The sequence below is a fragment of the Cyanistes caeruleus genome, chromosome 6, assembly GCF_971803275.1.
Source record: "Cyanistes caeruleus chromosome 6, bCyaCae1.hap1.1, whole genome shotgun sequence".
NCBI classification, from domain to species: Eukaryota; Metazoa; Chordata; class Aves; order Passeriformes; family Paridae; genus Cyanistes; species Cyanistes caeruleus.
Window position 1 is genome coordinate 8,293,947 of NC_141706.1, and position 20,239 is coordinate 8,314,185.

The 20,239-nt window shown below is 54.0% G+C and overlaps 1 protein-coding gene across 5 annotated transcripts; it reads right to left on the reverse strand.

Moving 5' to 3' along the window:
• Positions 1-1,721: 1,721 nt before the first annotated feature.
• ANO9 (anoctamin 9) lies at positions 1,722-20,221 on the reverse strand. Of its 5 annotated transcripts, XM_086892103.1 has the most exons (25): positions 17,403-20,200; positions 16,339-17,293; positions 12,612-12,677; positions 12,299-12,415; positions 11,917-12,053; positions 11,584-11,633; positions 11,274-11,332; positions 10,982-11,064; positions 10,161-10,295; positions 9,964-10,060; positions 9,616-9,676; positions 8,659-8,741; positions 8,290-8,394; positions 7,420-7,584; positions 7,301-7,337; positions 6,704-6,815; positions 6,479-6,536; positions 6,212-6,309; positions 5,916-6,082; positions 5,337-5,489; positions 4,960-5,107; positions 4,398-4,508; positions 4,211-4,304; positions 4,002-4,114; positions 1,722-2,407 (listed from the first exon to the last, which is right to left on the reverse strand). In XM_086892103.1, the coding sequence occupies exons 2-25, from the start codon at positions 16,342-16,344 to the stop codon at positions 2,380-2,382; spliced, it is 2,283 nt and encodes a 760-aa protein (XP_086748229.1). In that variant the 5' UTR covers positions 16,345-17,293; positions 17,403-20,200; the 3' UTR covers positions 1,722-2,379. The 5 variants fall into 5 exon arrangements, with proteins under 5 accessions (XP_086748229.1, XP_023784423.2, XP_086748230.1 ...); XM_023928655.2 differs by having other exon boundaries at positions 16,339-20,221; XM_086892104.1 differs by having other exon boundaries at positions 11,584-11,692; positions 16,339-19,662.
• Positions 20,222-20,239: the final 18 nt, after the last annotated feature.

The window sequence follows — 20,239 nt, forward strand, 5'->3', positions numbered from 1 at the left end:
GGACAGCAGCATACCCAGCAGGTGTGGGATCGCCTCCCAAGACTTGGGGGCGAAGGAGGAGCCCCTGGTTTTCCATGGCTGGAAGAGCCCACAGAGGTGTCTGGGCAAGAAGAAACCTTGCCAGCCATCAGATGTGCCTGTGGGCATCGTGTTTGGTTCCTTCTCCTCCCTTTCCTTCTCTCTGTGCCTTTAGAGCCTTTTTGCCAGATGAAGCTGGTGCTGGAGGTGGTTGCTCCGGCTGACGCTGGCCGTGGGGAGCTGGATCGGGCCGTGGCCCCTGGTGGAAAGCATCCCCTGTGCTAATTACCATGGAGGTGATTAGAGCCTCGGCATGCCCCGGGCATGGATGTGGTGACAGCAGCACCGGCAGCCTCTGGACAAACACCAGTCCGAGCCACAAAAGCATCAACCAGCACAAGATGTGAGGCTAGAAAGGGAAGAGGAGGGCCATGGGTGCAGTGTATGTATTTATATATATATATTCACACATATATATATGCATATATTTAATAATAATATAGCATTATATTTAATAATATATCTATGTAGATGGATATTGAGTAACTATGCATATATAAATAAACACGTACAGGTCACGGGTAGGTCTGTGGGCCTGTTCCCATGGAGAAACACACCGACTCTGACTCCTCATTGTTTAGGATATAAATTACCAGTGCTGCTGGCTTGTTGTGGGAGGGAAGAGGGACAGAAGGAACCCTGTTGGATTTCTGGGGAGAATCCCCAGCTCCTGGACCCCACAGCCACTGGCTTGTGTGTTTGGGGCAGCAGGTGTTGGAGCAGCCCTTTCTGAGGGCTGTCTGCTTGGCATGGGCACTGTGATGCATCAGTTGTAAAATTCAGTGTAAATCTGTTGGATTTGTGGGAAGGTGAAGAATTGCATGGGACAAGCCCAGGTTCTGGGGATGGCAGGGGTGTTGGGGGGCTTGGGAGCAAATCAGGAGCTGATAATATGTTTACTGTCTATCAGGGTTATCCCTGTGGTACATAAATTAAATGGAGGAGCAGAGGCAGTTTTGGTCACAGTGGTGCAAAAACAGGACAAAGCCCGAGGGCTCAGCAAGCTCCTTTCCATTCCCTATGGGACTGTTAGTGGCTTTCCATGCTCTTGGTAGCAAAGTTTTGAGGCTGAGTTAACCCTGGTGCCTTTCCCTGCAGTCCTGACTGGAGTGTGTCACCTCCAGGGCACAGCCCCCCAGACCAACACCTTGGGAAGTCTCTGTGGGCACAGGCAGTGTCAGGGTGGTGTCCAGCCAGGTTGGGGTCACTACTAGTGGGAAAGGAGGGGGCTTCCCCCCAGTTTTGCCTCTGGGATCCCCTATCAGAACCCCCTGAGCTGTGGCACCTGTCCAGTCCTGGGGTGTCACCCCATTCCTGCTGCAGACAAACACGTTCTGTCTGGAGTAGGGGGGGTCAGCCAGTAGTGGTGTCTCTAAAGGAAAAGGTGGGATAACCCTATCATTTGGGATTTGCTGTGTTTTTCCCATTTCCCCCAGGTATTTCCATTATCCCGGCACATTTACCAGGCTGTGTTACCACTGTTCATGGCCAAATCCTGGTGTCCCACCAGCCAGCTCCCACACAGCCCTTGGAGTGGGCACAGCTCCCACCTACTGTGATCGTCCCCACTAAGACAAGGAAAGGTTTTGGGGGATGATTTGGGATGGCAGAAGAGGAAGGCAGAAGCAATACCAGGCAGCAGCTGATGGTCTGTGTGTCCATGTGGATGTTGTGTTTATTTACCGATGGCTGGTGGCAGCTGAGCCAGGAACGAGTCTCAGGACCCAGCTGAGCCCAGAGCTAAACACAAGATAACAACGGCATTTTTCCAATGTCCATGGAGACACCAGGGCAGAGCTGGAGCCATGTGAGAGTCATGCCGGGGAGGAGTTTGGTGAAAGAGGGTCTCAAGTTCCCCAGTGGTGCGAGAGTGAGGAGGTCAGGGAAGGCAGTGGAAAAAAGAGGCCAAGGCCAAAATTAGGGCTGGAGAGGGAGCCTGGAATGAGGTACGTGGTGTTTCCTGTGCTTAAGGAAGTGAGTGACAAGGACCCAGGTCATCTCCTGCAGCCCAGAAGCCGGGTGCTGCCCCTGGGTTTGTCCCCAGCACCACAGCTCTGTCCCAGCCACTCCCCGTGCTGGGGAGGCGTAGCCCGGCTCTGCACCAGCATCCTTCCTTGCCAAGTTGGAAAGCAGCCTGCTCCTGTGAAGCCACTGTCTTGTCATCACTTCCCAGCTCAAGTCCAGCTCAGTCCCAGATGGGACACGTGGCACCGTGTCGTGGGGCTCATCTGGCACCCCTGGCACTGCCAGGCTGGGAAAGGGGCTCGAGTCCATGTTCTCCTTCTCCTTGTTGAGCGGTGGCTACACCTCGGTGGAGTATTCCATCATGCTGGGGAGAGAGGAAAGAGACATTGGGAACTGTGAGTTGGGAAGTGTGGAAAAACATTCCGAGCAGGAACAGGGCCTCTTCTCCAAAACAGATGGAGAAAGGATGACAGGCTGTTTGTGGAAAACCCCTGTTTGTGGGGAATCCCACAGTCAATAGGAAGGCAGAGAAGGAAAGCTGTGACAGTGTGGTGTTGGGTTGGTTTTGCACAGCCTGGTTTTTGGTAGCGGGGGGGCACAGAGGTGGCTTCTGTGAGAAGCTGCTGGACGCTTCCACCATGTCTGGCAGAGCCAGTCCCTGATGCTCTGGAAGATGGACATGCTGCTGGCCAAAGCCGGACCAATTAGAGGTGTTGATTATGCCTCTGTGACAGTGTATTTAAGAAGAAAATGAAAACAAAAAGGGGCACAGGTTTTTTTTCTAGCCAGAGGGAGAGGAGGAGGTGAGAACATGCAAGGGAAACAACATGGTGACACCAAGGGCAGTGCAGAAGGAGGGGGAGGAGGCACTCCAGGCACCAGAGCCGAGATTCCTCTGCAGGCCATGGTGATGACCATGGAGAAGCAGCTGTGCCCCTGCAGCCCGTGGGGATCCATGGGGGATGCAGAAATCCACCTGCAGCCCGTGTTGGGGGGTGCCCAGGCTGGAGTGGGTGGATGCCTGGAGGGGGCTGTGATCCACTGAGAAATCTGGTGGAGAAGGTGGCCCTGCTTCCAGGCTGGAGCAGCCTTTCCTTGAGGGATAAGTAGAAGAGTGATCCACACTGCAGCAGTTCTGGGAGGACTGTGTGCTCATGAGAGGGACTCACGTTGCAGTAGTTTTGGGAGGACTCCTGCTTGTGAAATTGGAGCCGTGGTGGAGAGGGTTGCAGAGAACTCTCTCCTGTGGGAAAGGAATCCTCTCCCTGAGCAGCACAAGAAAGCCTTGGGTGACAAACTGACCAAAACTCCCATGCCCTGTCCCCTGCACTGTCAGTGGGAAGGAGGGAATGGCTGGGGGAAGTAAAGGTGTTTTTAAGGGCTTATTTTACTTCTCATTGTCATCTTCTGATTTTGTTAGCAATAAATTCTCTTTGTACTTCTAAGTTGAGCCTGTTTTGCCCTTGGAGTGTTTTCTCCAGGTCTTTATCTCAACTCATGAACCCTTTGTTAATTTTTTCTCTCCTCTGCCCAGCTGTGGCAGGGGAGGGTGAAAGAGCGGCTTTTGTGGGTGCCTGGAGTTTGGCCAGTGTCAAACCACGAGAGGTGTTTCCTGAACCCTGCTCTCTGCTCCCATTGGGATTATGGGTGGCAGCTGGGATTATATGTGGCCATGGAGGGGGGGTCAGGCTGAGCTCTTCCCAGAGCACAGCTTAGTCACTATAGGACAGCAGCACAGGGGTTTGTTGCACAACTACAAAATGGTTGTTTCCCACTGAAATACTTAATCCTTTCTCTTTAAACAAAGTTTAGATGGAAAACATGGGAAAAGTCCTTCCCTAGGCAAAATCAGTTCATGTTTTAACTTGGAGCTTTTCTTTTTCAGAAGGAAAAGCGGTTCCAGAGCAGACAGATCCTGAAACCTGACAACCCCTGGCACCTTCCAGGGCATCACCCACCTCAGTTCATCACGGAGATTACTGTGTTTTTCCCCCAGAATTTGATTCTTGACCTTCTGGGGGACATCGGGGATGTACCAGGCTGCGATCAGCTTTACGCACAGAGCCACATGCTGTGGGAAACAAAGACAGTCAAGGGCTCCCAGCCTGGGCATGGGGCACAGATCCAACCCCTTTTCCAGCCCTCTCCTGCCTCCCTGGGTGCTCACCTCGAAGAGGATGAGGAAAGCGAGCCGGGCTGCGAAGATGTGCCAGAACTGGATGGTGTAGGTGTAGTCATCAGCGTTCCGGTAGTCCCGGTACCTGCAGCACAGCTCCGTCGGTGCCAGCCAAGGCTATTCCATTCTGGCCTGGATGTCAAGGTGAGGGGCAGGGGCTGGCAGGGGCTGCTCTTACCTGCACTCCTTAATCTGGACCCCATTAAATTCTGGCAGCACCTTGGTGTGGGGCTCGAAGTCCTGGATGTGGAATACGGAGAGGCTGTTGTTGATGTAGCCGGTGGAGCAGCTGTGGGGAAGGACTGGGTTGAGCATGGATTGTACTCTCCTGTTCTGGGGAAGCAGAACCCTCCTAGGGCTCTCACTGCCCACTTTCACAAAGCCTGGTGGAAATGGAGGGTTCAGAGGCTCGTGTCATGTTTGAATGAACTGGACCAGTCAGCCAAGGCTTGGAGAAATGGGGAGAGGGCAGGAGAGAGCATATGCCTGCATCCTGGGAATCCTGTAGCCCTCCAATATTACACACTTCCCTTTCCAGTCAGTTTACCCACCACAGGGATGATGTGACGATGCTTTGTGGGAATATTCCTCTGCTCTCCTTTCCCTGCCACCTCACTCTGGGGGACAGCTGAGCTGTCTCATGCTCCTGCAGTGGTGGCACTGAGGCAGGAGGGGACACAGCTGTGGGGACAGGGCCATGGGGATGCTGTGGACAGGGACTGTCTTGGTATTGAACTCACTCCATGCTGGTGTGGTTCTCCCTTGTGCAGGGGCTGTACATGTACTTGTAGACCTGCACAGGGATGAAGTCGGAGGTGATGGCGATCACCAGCCCGTTCCCGATGACAGCCAGGGTGCCGATGGCCTCTAGGACCTGCAGCCAGATCCCTGTGGGAGAGGAGCAGCCGGTGAGGTCCCTCTGCCAGCTCTCTGCCACCATTCCAGCTCAGGGACAGCTTTAGCATGGCCAGGTCAAGGAAAGGGCTTCCAAGCTGCCCTTCAGCCTCTGGCAGAGTCTGAAGCAGCTTGTCCTTCTCTGACTCGTGGCTCTCCCTGCGCTGTCCCATGGCCATGGGGTGCTCAAGGGCTCAGCCTGGTGCTGCAGGACCCCTCTCACCAATGTCCTTGGCCTTTCTGGGCACCATGCGCCGGCACAGCCGCATCATCTTGATGGCGTCCATGTGGATCTCGATGATGTTGTTGATGAGGGCCAGCAGCGGGGCCAGGGGAAAGGCTGCCACGAAGATGGTGGTGAAGCTGTACTGGATCACTGGAGGGGGAAACACCAGATGCTGGTGTGAATCCACTGCAGAGGGGACGTCCCCCTCTGTCTGGGTTTGTCCTGCTTTGTGGCTTGGGTCAGAGGGGTTTGCAGAGGTGGAAGGGGGAGATAGCCACGTCTTGGGAACACCCAGCTCTCACAGGGCTGTCAGAGAGTGGGATCTGTGGGGATAGTTGAGCCAGTCAGGCACAGGCACACCCTGGGGTTACAGCCGTGGCCCTGGAAGGAGAGGAAGGTCCGAGGCAGGGCCAAAGGCTAGCATAGTTTCCTGCTCTCTGTTTTGGAAATGATCTTGGTGTCCCAGGGCTCTCAGAGCAGGGCAGGGTGTGGAGCTGTGGCTCCTTGCCTGTGTATGGACTCCCTGGCATCTGTCACTCCCCAGCCAAGGAGGGCACATGGATCTGCTCCACGTACCTATCTCCAAGTACTCATTGAACAAGCTGAAGACGTTGACCTCGTTGAGTTCGTAGTTGTTCAGCCACTGCCTTTTGCAGGGGTCCTCTGCCTCCTCCTCCTCTCCTAACATCACACTTCTCTTCTTGGGGGACTTTTTCTTCTTCCGTAGCTGGTGGGATACCCAGCTGCAGTGGGAGAGAGGGATTTGTGTGGCTGCCTGCGGGGCTGGGCTGCTGCCAGCACATCCTTGGAGGAAGGGGAAAAGGAAAAAGACCAGGGTTCATCTCTGGGAAGTATCAGTGTGCGAAGCTTACGGGATGAGGTACTCCATGATGTTGCTGATGGTCTGCTTAAGCAGCATGATGACAGCCATCTGGATGAAGAGGTCGGTGATGCAGCCGCTGGGGTGGCACTGGAGGGGACAACAAGACAGGGGTTGTGCCCTGCAAGCAGGATGAGTGGGTGGGCCTGAGGGACCCTTTGGCAGGTGCTATGGGAGAAAGCTGGGCTTCCCAGAGATTGTCTGGGTAGTAGGGAAAGGAAGAGGAGGAGTTTGTGGGGTCAGAGGGTGGGTGCCTCACCTCCTCCAGCCTCCAGTGGCCAGCAATGCGCACGTAGTGCCCTGGGTGGCCATTGATCCTAAGCAAGGAAGCAACAGTGATACTTATGGGGTCATGGCCCTCCTGAGTCCCAAATGGGGTCCTTGTGCCTGGTGGGAAGGGCAGAGGGGCTGGGCTGTCCATACACCCTGGGGAGATTTGGGAGCATTCATCCCAAATCCTGGTTGCCCTGTGTTCTCCACTCACCGTCCCAGGAAGAAGGCGATGTAGATGAGCGAGGAGAAGTTTGTGAAGAACTGGAAGATGAAGATCTTCACAGTGAAGTTGTTCTCCTGCTCAGAGAAGGTCCGCGGTTTCTCTAGGAAAGAGAGAAATGCCCAGGGGCTTGGTCATAGAGCAATGGGACCTTGCCCTGCTCCTCCATGGGTACCACCACAGCTCTGGAGGTCCAGAGGGTGTCTCTGCCTCTTGTGAAGCCTCCCCTGCCTTCCACCTGAGCCCTCTGATGGATGTGATTCCAGCCAAGCAGGGAGGTCCCTCAGAGCCATGAGCTGGGGGAGAAGGGGCCTTAGAGCTGGGGGGAAATCCATGTTGTGACCTCTCCAGGAGCTGGGGTGGCTTCTTGCTCATGCCAGGTCTCAGCCCTGTAGGGTGACTGTCCCTGCAAAGCTGGCTGTGGGACAGCATGTGGGCCACAGGTGTGTGCTGGGTGGCTGCTGGCCTCCCTGTCTGGAGCTGCCTAGAAGCTGCCTTGTGCTGGTGGAGGGAGGGAAGGGGCTGGGAGGCTGGCTGTGCTCAGGGACAAAAGGGTGCTGCAGGTGGGACACACCCCATTTCCCTTACCCAGGCTGCAGAGGAAGAGGGCCACTTGCCAGTTGACCTGCAGGAAAGAGGGATACGATGAGCAGGGGGCAGGGCTGGCCATGGAGAACTCCTGCCAGACATCCCCTGTGGCTCCTCACCTTGGTCATGATAACGATGGTGACGTAGTGCAGCACGGCCCCCGTCATCACGGCGATGGTGTCGGCGTGCTTGCTCAGCAGGTTCACTTCGCTCTGCGTGAACAGTGCCATGGCCACCGCCCGGTAGATGACGAGTGCGTGGGCAATGCCGATCAGCACCACGATCTGTGGAGAGGGACAGGAGGGGTCAGGAGCTACCAAGGGCATGTGCTCCATTGCACCTGATGGCCCCCTCAGCAGGGCCCTGGATGTGGCCTCAAAGGCAAACCAGCACCCTGGGGTGGAGGCTGACAAGCCTGTGAGGTGGATGTAGTGATAGGACAAGGAGTAACGGGTACAAGCTGAAAGAGGGGAAATTTAGGCTGGATGTTAGGAAGAAATTCTTCTCTGTGAGGGTGGGGAGATATTGGAACAGGCTCCCCAGGGATATTGCAGATGCCCCAGCCTTGACAGTGTCCAAGGTCAGGTGGGACAAGGCCTTGAGCAACCTGGGGTAGTGGGAGGTGTTCCTCCCCATGGCACTTGGGACTAAGTAAGGTCCCTTCCAGCCCTTAACATTCTATAATTCCAGGATTCTATGTCTCCACCTGAACCAGTCTCTATTGACCCACAGTGGGGACAAAGGCATTGGGATTTGCCTCTTCCTGCCCTCTGTGTCACTGCCTTGATCCACACTGCAAGAGCAGAGCCTTCAGTCCATGTCCCTGAAGGGTGGGTGGCCCTGCCATCAGCACAGTGAGGTGTGAGCATGAGGAGGCCCCAGGATCCTTGTGATGACCATGGAACTGCCCTAAAAACCTGGTCTGTGCCTTTGCTCCTTTGGTCCATGCACCCTTAAACCAAAGGTTCCCATTGTCACTGGGCACGTACCATCAGCACAGCCAAGACGAGGACGATGGTGCTGCGCAAGTAGGAGTGCTGGTACAGCCGGGGTTCGTGCTGAGAGTTATTGATCAGCTGCAGAGCCAGCTCCTCCTTTAACAAAAAAAAAAGAAAATTAAAAATGGGGAAGAAATGGGAAAGAAAGGACCCAGCAGTGCTTTATCCCCTTGGGTCAGTGGGCATATGGGATAAGCAGTGCTGCAGAAGGGCAGAGGTGCGCACCCAACCCACAAGAGCGTGGCCAAGCCTGATTGAGTTCAGTCTTGGGCAAGGGATCCCTCTGATGTGTCTTTTATTGGTCTAAGTGACTCCTGCCCTGAAAAGGGAAGCACCAAGCAAGAAAGATGATGTCCTCACCTCTTCCTCATCCCACCCATACAGGTCCCAGTTGATGGCCACAGTGGCTCTCTCCCTCTTCCACAGCTCCAGGAATACAGTGGCTGGATTGGGAAGGAGAAAGTGTGGTGACGCTTAGGAATGGCTCTGAGAGCCACCCTTCTGTCTCCCAAAGAGTCACATCACATCCAACTTGATGGCAAACCAGTCTGGACTGCCCTTGGGCCATGAAGGACAGGCAGCCCCCTCTGCACCTTGGTGACCTGAAGGGCAGCAGTGAGGGAATGGGGATGGTGCAAGTGAGCTTTCATTGGGCTGGTCTAGTGTCCGTAGGGAATTAGGTATAAGTCACTTTTCAGGTGGAATGGGTGTCCCTGCTCTGCACCCTGGCAAGGCTATATCTCTCCAACTCCAGTTTCAACCACCCCTTATGTTAATTGGATTGATGCTCCTGATTATGTCCCTGTGTGACCCAGCCCATGGACACAGTCAGGACTGTGCCGTGGCTTTGCAGGTGGGACACCCGACCCACTCCTGTGGTGGCTGGTCAAGGAAAGGGCCATGGAAAAGCCAGATGAGTGTGCAACTATGGCAGTGATGGGATCCCATCATTCCACAGCAATAAGAAGCTGTACAGAGGTTTGGGGAGGTGGAGGAGGAGTCTGGAGGCCCCCCCTTCCTGTGGTTGCAACCATTTATAGGCAGCTGCTAGGAAATTGCTGGGTGCCTTTGGGGAGGCTGTGCTGAGCAGAAGCTTCAGGTAGAACAAGCTTCAGGTAAGGGATATTTGGGGAGCTGGAGGATATCAGCAGGATGGTTTTGTCTCTTGCTGTGTCTGGAAGGGGAGCTGAAGGCTCTGGAAGCAGAGGAGATACAAAACCCCCTGCAAAGGGTGAAGCTATGTTGGTGTCCCATTTTTCACCTTTTCTGCTCCCTCTCCCAACCACATGTGCTGGGCACCCAGGCATGGACACCTACCCCAGATGGCCATGAAGATGGCAAACACCACCGTGGCCTCATTATCAATCATGTGAGTGACCTGGAAGAGATGAAGGAAGAGTGTGGTGGGGCACTGAGGTGCAGGGGCTGTGGCATCTCAGGGTCTTGCCATGCTCACCTCCCCCAAGACAGGTAAATGTGTTACAGGAGGGCAAAATGCAGGAAGGTGATGGACACTGGGGCTTGTCACTGGTAAAATATTCCATGGTGATGATGGAGACTGTGATCTGGAGTGGGGTTTCTTTTTAGTGGTGTGGGAGCAGCTTGAGCTGGGAGTGTTTTCCCCATTCTTTACCTCAAGCCTGCCCTGGAAAAGGGGTTCCCTACCTTGGCGTAGGTGCAGGTGTCAGAGAGAACCCAGAACGAGCAATTCTGGTCACAGAGCGGGCACATGATGGTGTTGTTGGCATCACAGATCTCCTTGCTGGAAGAAAGGAGGAAGAGAAGCCAAGGGGGACAAGGGTTCCTCAGAGCCACCTGCAGAGCTGAATGGGATGTACATTTGGCATTCCCAAGGGCCTTACCTCACCTGGCTGGAACTGAAAACAGTAGCCCCAGCTGCGACGGTTGCCAGCCCAGCCAGGGCAGCGAAAACCAGCAGGTAGGTGTACCAGCCCAGCCAGGCGAAGTACAAGGCCACCTTCTCTCCAAAATAGCACCTAGGAGGAAAGGTGAGCTGGGATTACAGCCAGAAAGGAGATCAGATGTTGGGAGTCACTAGAAAATGCCCGTGGTGGCAGTATCTCAGTTTTTATGGCATGGGGAGTGAGTTGGAGTCACGGATAAGAAATGACCTACTGACTGAGGGATGGGGAGCCCTGTATCCCAGAGGAATTCATGCCAGCTGTCAGAGGTACACCTCTATTTTAAGATCTCCCCTCTCTACCAGAGCCCCTTGGCAGGTTTATGAAGTAACACGTTCTTTTTGCCCTCCCGCCTCTGCCTACGGAGTTAGTTTTCAAAGACAGGAGCTGTGCTCCTTCCTGGGATTTCATGTGGTTGTAGAAGCCCCATGTTGCCTTTACTGCCCCAAGTTCAGCCTTGGGCTGGCTGTGCAGCACTGATGCTCCGTTCCCACCTCTCCTGCCTTCTGAATGTGTCTGAAAACCAAACATGTTCATTAAAGTCTGCACAGACGTGGGGGTTGTTTCATGCTGCAGATGGAGCTCAGAGCCACAGGGACAACCCTCAGGCTAAGAACTCTGGAAGCTGCAGAGGCAGCCCAGTGCTTTTGAGCACTAATGATTTTTAATACAGTGCAGGAGCCTGGCAAAGGGCACTGAGCTCTCTGGGTTTCAGGTAGGACCACTTGGTTAGAAAAATCTGCCTCTTGTGCCTGTGTTACCTGATCTCCTCAATTGGCTGCTCCTTAAAGAGAACTCTCCAGCGAGCCCACTTCTTCTTTAGTATTTCCCTTATGTCTTCTTTCTGGAGAGCAGAGAAGTTGGTTGGATGCAGGAACATCAGGGCACCCTTAATGCCCTGCACAGCTCCAAGGCAGGTGCCAGGAGCTTTGCTGTGCCTTTCACCCAGTGAGCTCTTGGTGCAGCCCCGGTCACCCACCGGTCCCCCCCACCCCATCCTGCTCCTCCATCTCTCCTGGATTTTCCTCCCAGGCACTGTGTGCTTGGCCTCACCTTGTGCAAGGGAAAGGCTGCCTCAAACACCTTCTTCTTCATCAGATCACGCAGCTTCTCTGGGAGCAGAGCAGAAGGGACAGGGTTAGGCTTAGGGATCTGGGGAGATAGAGAAGAGGAACTGCTGGTTCCTGCAGTCCAAACCTCCCAGCCTCTGGATGCAACAGCAAATTGGCTTGTTTGAGCTCCCCCCTTTTCTATTCTCCCCAGGATGGCAAGGCAGCTGGGATGCCAGTGCCCAGGATTCTTGGGCAGGATTCTTCCTGCAGATGCAGGCTGAGCATCACCCCTGTGATCCCCGTTCCCTTACCTAGGTCGGACGTCACAGTGTTCTGCAGGATGAAGTGCACGACCCGTATCCTGAACAAGGAGAAACTCTGCTTAAGGGCTGCTCTGGGATACAGACTTGTGTTGTATGGCTGAGGAAAACAGGACAGAGAAAGGAGAAGGTGTGCACTAAAATCCAGGGAAGCAAGGGAGGGAGAAATGTGGGCAGTGAGAAGCCATCAGCTTTGCATGTGGGAGGTGGAGGAATGTTCTGTGGAAAATAGAAAGCCTGGCACATCTGTGAACCGAGCTGGAAAATGGATGCTTTTGTGGAGAAGAGTGAGTACAGGAGGCTGGAAATCAGCTCAGCACCCACCTGGTGGTCACTGGGACATCCTGGTGGGCACTGGAGTTTTGCTGCCTGCTGTTGGGGTTTGTCAGGAGACACTGGTATTTCCAGAAGATGTGCTGCGGGGCACGGACTCCATAAAAGAGCTTTGTGTCCTCAATTTTCTGGTGAGGGGAAGAGAAGGGCTGTTAAAACAGAGACAGAGGTGTAGGGAAGGGCCAGAGCTGGAAGGGCTGGGGGCTGTGTGAGTCCTGGGGCTGGGGTCTTCCTCCACTGGTTGAGCAAGTGGGTTATTTTCCAGCTCTGATGTGGTGAACAGTGCAATCGTTCAGGCCTCTCCCATTTCCTGGGATGCAGGAGCCCAAGCCAGGCCAAGTATCTGCTGCCTTTTCCTCCTACAGCCCCTCACCTTAATGGTGAAGCCCTTCTTGCTCAGCTCATCCAGAAACTTCTTCCTCTTGATCTCCTTCTCACTGCCTATTTCGTGGATGTCACTCACCAGGACAAAATCCCATTTCTCTTCATTCTGCCCACAAAACCAGCAGGGAATTATTAGGGATGGAAAGTTGAGAGCTCTCCTTCCCAGCTCCAGCCTCTCAGAGGTTTGGACTCTCATTGTGGCTCTGTAGAGGGGAACTGGGAATGAGCAAGGGAAATGGGGATTTTTTCCCCTCTCTGAACTGGGCTGGGCTCGCTGAAGATGCAGAAGGAGCAGAGCTTACCGGGGAGGCAAAGGGGTCCATGTCCTCAACAGCAGATTCTCTGCGGGGAGTCAGCAGAATTTCATCCTGGTGAAAAGAAAACCAGTGAAGAGAAGGCTGCAGCAGGCTCCCTGGGAAATCCCGTGTTTTCCTCTTCCAGCAGCCTTGAAGAGATGCCCAGGGAGGAAAGTAAGAGGAAGCTTGTGTGAAAACTTCTCCCACATGCTCCTGATCACCACTTTGGGGTCTTCCTAAACCAGCCAGGGATTTGTGTTTAGGAATGCTGCAGGGACTGCTACCCTGGGAGGGTGTGCAGCCTCCTGTAGAACTCATCATGCACAATGGTGCCCTGGGGCTGTGAGGGATCTGGACTAGGAGAAAAAACTTCCCTCAGCTCTTTCACCTCATGCCCTGACATATGTGCTGGGGAAGTGTTCACCTTTCACCCTCTCTCTCAGCTACAGTGGATTTTACAGGCTTTAATCAGCCTTTTCCATTTGTCAGATGTTCCTATCAGATAGGGCACTGCTGGCTTTTTGGGGAGGGTGGGAAAGGTAGTTTTAAATTCAGGTACAGGGAGAGTGGAGCATGGGCACTTGGAGGCTGGTACAACTCTGCCAGAAAGCAGGTGAATAAAGTTCTTGGAAAACGTGTTGGATGCCTCAGGCTGCAGCCAAGGGACAAAGAGGGGAGGATGAGCTGCTGATCATAAAATCATAGAATATCCCAAGTTGGAAGGGACTCACAAGGATATCCAGCTCCTGGCCCTCCATAGGACCACCTCAAGCATCCATGTGCCTAAGAGTGTTGTCCAAACACTGCTTGAGCTCTGTCTTTTCCCTGTTCCCCTCCTGTGTGTCAGTGGCTCTGGAGATGATGGCTGTGCAGCTCCCACCTTTCTGTTTACAGGTAATTACACTCAGACATCCAAGGGTGCAGATGTAGGGGAGCACAAAGCAAGCATCATGGAATGTTGCTTGGAATGTTGTGTTGGAAAGGACCTTCACACCCATCCAGTCTGTTCTTCATGCTCCAATCTGGTCTTGGACACTTCCAGGGATGGGGCAGCCACAGCTTCTCTGGGCAACCTGTGCCAGGGCCTCAGCACCCTCACAGGGAAGAATTTCTTCCCAGTATCCCATCTAACCCTGCTTTCTTTCAGCTTAAGCCATCAGCTGCCCCTGTGGGGTTTTTTTCCACCCTTTTATGTGACTTGTGATGTGTCCCCACAAACAGTTACACCGCTGTTCCCAAGGGAAGGTGATGCAGCTGTGGGAAGGAGCTGCCAGGGATGGGGATATTGTCACTCGGTGTCACCAGAGACACTGTGACCTAAAAGAGCCGCCAGCCAGACGAGTTCCTCCAGACGTAATCTTGGCAGCAGAGCCCTGGTGGTGTAACTGTGCCCTGATGTAAGATCTGCATCCTGAGCTTTCACTGGAGAATGAGGCCATGGGAACAGAGGGGCCAAGATGAGGAAAGGGCTGAAATATTCTGCCAGATGCTTGCTCACAGAATCAGCCAAAGCACGAGAGCCATGAAGAGACTGACTGACAAGAAGTGGGAAGGCTTGAAAAGAGGGATGCTTTCCCCCAGAGGTGCTGCTGTAATAAGAACCAGAACTTCTCTTAGATAAAAGGTACCCCCGTTTATGACAAGAGGCAAAGGGAGGCTTCTGGTGTTGTCATCTGTTCTAACCAGGTTTGCAGGGCAGGACTGGGTGCAGCAGTTCCCTGTATCCCAGTCTGAGCCCCTCTCTGGGCACAGGGGAGGGAGTGGGAGCCTCTCAGGGATCTGCCCATTGCCAGTACTCCGATGCTGGCATGGATCTGGCCTGGCACACTCTCTGCTGTCATATTAGCTCATTCCTGCTTGGCTGGTTTCTCTCAGCCTGCATGTGCACCAGCTTCATCCTGCAGCAATTCCCTGCCAGTGCCACCTGTGATCTTGTGGATGTATGTGGAGGGGAAGCCATCCTTTGGGTATGGGAACATTTTGGGGTGTTCCTAATGCCACCTTGGCACACTTTTTCTCCTGCTGCTGTCCCAAATAAAGCTTAAGATTAGGTGAAGGGACCTGCTGGCATCACACCTTCTGTTCCCAGGTAGCTCCCAACTCAAACACCTGCAGGCACGGTCCTGCTTGGGCATCTGAGCATCCCAGCCAGCACATCTGCTTCCTTGGGAAGAGGCTGAGAGGTTACCAAGGTGGGCTCACAAATGGGGTGTTGGATTCATCACAGTGGCTGCTGGGGCTCAGACTGCCATGCAGGTGCCCATCTTGCTTTTGGGGCCATATGGCGTGTGCATAGAATCCCAGAATCCCAGAGTGGCTTGGGTGGGAGGGATTTTAAAGCCTGTCCAGTTCCACCTTCTGCTGTGGGTGTGGACACCTTCCACTGGCCCAGGTTGCTCCAAGCCTTTCCAGTCTGGGGTTGGACACTTCCAGGGATGGGACAGCCATAGCTTCTCAGGACAAGCTGTGCCAGGGCCTCAGCACCCCCACAGGGAAGAATTTCTTCCCAATATCCCATCTAACCCCACCCTCTGGCAGTTTGAAGCCATCCCCCTTGTCCTGCCCCTGCAGCTCCTGATGGGAAGGCAGGGATGTGTGGGCAGGGATGGCTTCAGCAGGCAGGGACTTTGGATCACTGCTACTCTCAACTGTTTTTTTCCTGGGAATTAAGGACACTGTCTGACAGTGGCACCTGTGCTCTGGCCTCACAGGGCAGTGGGACCAGGTGCAGGTAAGGCCACCCAGACTCTGCAGTGGTTGTATGAACCCTGGGCTCTATCCCTGCTTTCAGGAAGGACAGTTTCAGTTTCACTCCTTCCTGCCCTGTGTTTGGAACAGGATGTGGAGGTGCAGCTGTACAAAGGTGTAAAAGTGACTGGCACAATGGGAAGCAGGGATTTCCATGCTGAAAAGAGTTTCTGTGTCTCCAAAGTGTATCATTGGTCCTTGTTCCCAGCCAGGTAACCCACTGCCCTGAGTGTTCCTTCTGGGAAATGGCTGCAGGCACCCTTGGGCTGGGTGCAGTCACCCATGTGAGTAAGTCAGGACAAGGACGTGGATAGGATCTGGCATCCTTGTTTTCCTTTCCAGTCATGGATTGGTGTGGGGTTGGGTGTTTCCTGTCACCCACACTGAGATGATCAAATTGCTCTTATCTCCAGGATGTTACTTACACAGCTTCCCTTGGAGCACTTCCACCTTAGCCCATGGCTTCCTGAGAAGTGGGACAGCCTTGGACAGACAGACCTGTACCTTTACTACCTGCCCTAAATTTGGAGAGTTTGCCTGGCTTTTCCTAGGAAAAAAAAACCAAAAACCTGCATCTCTTCTTCCAAGTTAGAAAATAAAAAGATCATAGCTCTCCCTCCGCCCATGCTGTATTCCAGGTGATCCTGGAACACCTGGGGCTGTCACCTCTGCAGTGCTCATTCCGAGGTTTACATAAACTCCATCCATACCATTCTTCTTTGATCTGTGCTCTGGCACCTCTGATCTCTGGGACCAACATGTGGGGCCAGTGTGACCCCACTGCACCTTGGGATGGTGCATGGGACTGGCAGCACATCCTGCTTTCCCTGTCACACACTTGTGGCAGGAATTTTGTACCTTAAAGGCTGAAAGCAGATGGGTGGTAGAGATTGGAGGTTAGTGTGTCCTGTGTTTCCAAGCCACAGGTGCTCAGAGGTGCTGAAAAGCAGCATCCTGGGAATGTCAGGGCAGTTTCTGTTCCTACCTGCATGGTGAAGCAGAGAGCCTTCCTCGGTGACCCTCTGTCCTGGAGCCCCTCAGGGCAGATCCCTCAGGAGAGGGCTGATGGGCAGGATGGGCTGGAGGCTCCTGGGCTCTCTCACGCTGTGGTTTTCCTTCCCAGCTCCTTTGCCCGAGGTCTCAGAGGTCTCGTGAACCGAGCGGTGCCGTGACTTCCGTGTGGCACTCGTGCCTGCTTTGGGAGGGAGCTGCCTCTGCCTGGCAGTGGGCAGATATCAGGAGGAGGCGAGGGAGCTGCCCTTCACCCTCGCCCAGAGGAGTGGCAAGCCCAGAACCGCCCAGCGCAGGTAACAGTGCCGAGTTCCTCCTGCCAGCTCCAGGGCGCTGCTTTCCCCTCTGCCCCTCATGGTGCCAGGGCCGTGTGCTGTACCCTGTGACATCCCCAGGTGGTGCCATAAACTGGCCAAAAGGAGCTATTGACAGAAGTTTTGCAAAGCTCTAGAAATCTCCTCTTGACATCTCACTGGTTGGTAAAACAGCCGTGGGAGTTGTGTGCTATTTTCCCCCCATGTGTAATAGTGCTGCCAGCCTGACCTTGAACACTTCCACAGCTTCTCTGGGCAGCCTGTGCCAGGGCCTCACCACCCTCACAGAGAATTTCTTCCCAATATCCCATCTAACCCAGCCTACGTGCAGTGGGAAGCCGTTCCCCCTCATCCTGACACTCCAGGCCCTTGTCTAAAGCCCCTCTCCAGATTCCTTGCAGGCTCTGTTCAGGAACTGGAAGGGGCAGTCAGGTTACCCCAAAACCTTCTCTTCTTCAGGCTGAAAAATCCTAATCCTCTCATCCTTTCCTCATGGCAGAGCTGCTCCATTCCTCTGAGCAACCTGGTGTCCCTCCTCTGGACTCTCTCCAGGTCGATGTCCTTCCTGTGCTGGAGACCCTGGAGCTGGATGCAGAAGTTCAGATAGGGTTTCACCTGAGCAGAACAGAAGGAATCAACTCCAATCTGGTCATATGGCTTGGAACAGGGAATAACTCTTATAATAAAAAGTGAGTGAAAATGTTATGGGTAAGCCAGATCTTGCCTTACACTTGTTTCCTGGGGAGGTTGTGGGGGTGGAGTTTGTTGCTTTTATTTTCAAATAAGAAGAGCATTTCCTGGGAATAACAGAAGGGTCAATAACTGCTCTGGATTCCCTTGTGCCCTCCAACAGCATTCTTATGGGCTGCTGTAAAAGAAACCAAGTCCTGGGGGTGGTAATCCAACTGTGTCCTGCTAGGAAAGGCAGCCAGCATTTTCAGGGTGGTTTTCCCACTTAAGCCACCATCATCCTGTGGTTTTGCCAAGTGCCTTGAACAGGTGCCAAAACCGACCTGGTGATTATCAGGGGTGGAAAAAAAAAAAAAAAAAGGGTTGTCTTCCCAATGTCCTGCCTTGTGTGAAACCAAGGTGTGGGCAGACCTTTAGCCTTCCAGGGGTGATCCAGGGGTGATCCATGGGCTTGGGAGCGGCAAACGGGCTTTATCTCTGGGAGAGCGTGTGTGTTTGCCCAGAGAAAGTGAAGCCCTGTCAGACGGTGCTTTCCACCAACAGCAGGGCAAAGGCCTTTGCAATGGGAGCGCTGCCGTTGTTCCAGGGAAATGGGGTTACCTGTGGGTGGAACAGCTGGGGCACTCCTCCCACGCTCCTGCTTCTCCTTCCTGAGAAGGGCTTGGCTCTCCAGACAGCCCAGGAGGTCATGCACCCAGCAGCAGTTCCCAAAGCCCGTGGATGTCACCAGCCAGCGGGGAAGGCGAGTCTGTGTCTGCAGGTTGGCTTTGCCTGAGGTATATCCAACCCCTGCAGCATCTTTCATGGCACTTGGAGGAGACCATGCTGCTGCTGCTGCTCCTGTTTAGGAGGAATTTGGTTTTGCCTGGGAAGGATTTAGCTGCATTTGCAGCAAGGCAGGTGAGCAAGTTGGTGTCCCTCTTGCAGTGTTTCCCTCCCCTCCTGCATTAGCTGCTCTCAAGTGACTGGGGCTGAGGACAGCAGCAGGAAAAACTGAAACTGGGGAGGGAGCCGCACGAACCCTGTGTGAGCAGAGGAAGTTATTTTGGATGTGATCAGCTCTGTGGCTGCTGGGTTGATCACACACCTGAACCCACTGGACTCCAGCTGCCGTGGACAGCGATTTGACCTGCACTGAGCGTTGGCAGGGAAGCTCCAGGAGCACTCCTGTTAGTCCTGGCTGGATGTGGAGATGGTAATTCCCACCTGAGGAGACTGCAGAAGGGTTTTGTGTGTGAAACCACTGTGTCTGGATACAGGCTGTCCACCTCCTGCCTGGCAGCAATGCTTTTGGACAGGGAGCATCTCTTCCATGGGTGCAAAGGCACTGATTCAGGCACTAAAATGGCAGCAGATGTCTGTGTCTTTTCATAAAGCTGGGGTTGTTTTCATCCCAATCTCGGTCTGTTTGGATCTGTGGGTATCCCCAGAGCTACAGTCAATACCTTAGAGCAGAGGATGAGGTTCGGGGTGAAGCCCTGCTTGTAATTAAAGTACTGGGTGCTCACTCCAAGTAGGGAAGGCTTAGACTGGATATCAGGAAAAGGTTCTTCACCCAGAGGGTGGTCGCACACTGGAACAGGGAATGGTCACGGCCCCAAGGCTGCCGGAGCTCGAGGGGCGTTTGGCAACGCTCTCAGGCACAGGGTGGGATTGTTGGGGTGGCTGCACAGGGCAGGAGTTGGACTGGCTGATCCTCAGGGATCCTTTCCAACTCGGGATATTCTGTGATCTCTTGGAACAAGGAGGGTGCCTCCAGCTCTCATGAAGCATCGTGAGATGTGCAGGAGAGTGTTTCAGGCTGGAGAAGGGAATTGTGGAGCAGACAGAAACGTCCTTTATCGATGCCAGAACTGTGTTCCGCTGGGGTCTGCCCGCTCCTCGCCCAGCCCGCTCCTGCCCTCCTGTGGCCAGCTCCGTTATTCCACAGAATCCGAGGATCCTGGGGTGGTTGGGATTGGAAGGGACCTTAAAGTTTGTCCAGTCGCACTGCCTGCCATGGGCCCTGACACCTTCCACTATCCCAGATTGCTCCAGGCCTTGTCCAGCCTGGCGTTGGACACTTCCAGGGATGGGGCAGCCACAGCTTCTCTGGGCAACCTGTGCCAGCACCCTCACAGGGAAGGATTTCTTCACAATATTCCGTCTAACCCTGCTCCCTTTTCAGTATTTCATAGAACCATGGAATAGCTTTGGGTAGGAAGGGACCTTTAAAGCTCATCTTGATTATTTGCCGTCCTGCAAATGTTTCCTCTAATTTCTTTGCCTGTTTCATTTCTCTGCTCCTGCAGGACTTTGCCTTCCTTCCACACAGTATTCCTGGAGCTTGCTGCCGTGCCAAGATCTTTCCAGAAAGCCGGAGCTCCCTGCCTGCCATCCGGGATCAGCATGGCACATTCCGGATGAGGAGCCTGACCAAGGTAATTTGGGAAGCGCTGAGGAATTTTAGAATGTTTCAAATCCAAGGGCACAGGGGCACCCTGCAAGCACCCCCAGCCCTGGCCAGACCCTCCAGGTGGGAACATAAACTTTTGCCAGCCCAAAGTTTTTTTTAAAAAAAGGCAATTTTATTTTGCCAGCAAACCGCACGTATTTAACAGATATTTAACATTTCATGGCACAAAGACGCGGGAGTCGGGACAGCCACGGCATCAGGGATGGGGTACCCAGTGTGGGATACTCGAGAGCCGCACGGCAGCCTGGCAAGGGGAGCTTTTCCCGGCACGGTTCCGGTGGGAGCGTGCGGAATGAAGACATTTTTGTTGAATTACCGTACTTGGGTTGCCCTGAGGGCCGCGGGGTCCCGTCGCTGAGGGGAGGCGGTGGCTCCTCGGGGCGCCGCCTAGCGGGCACGCGCGGTTGCCACGGCAA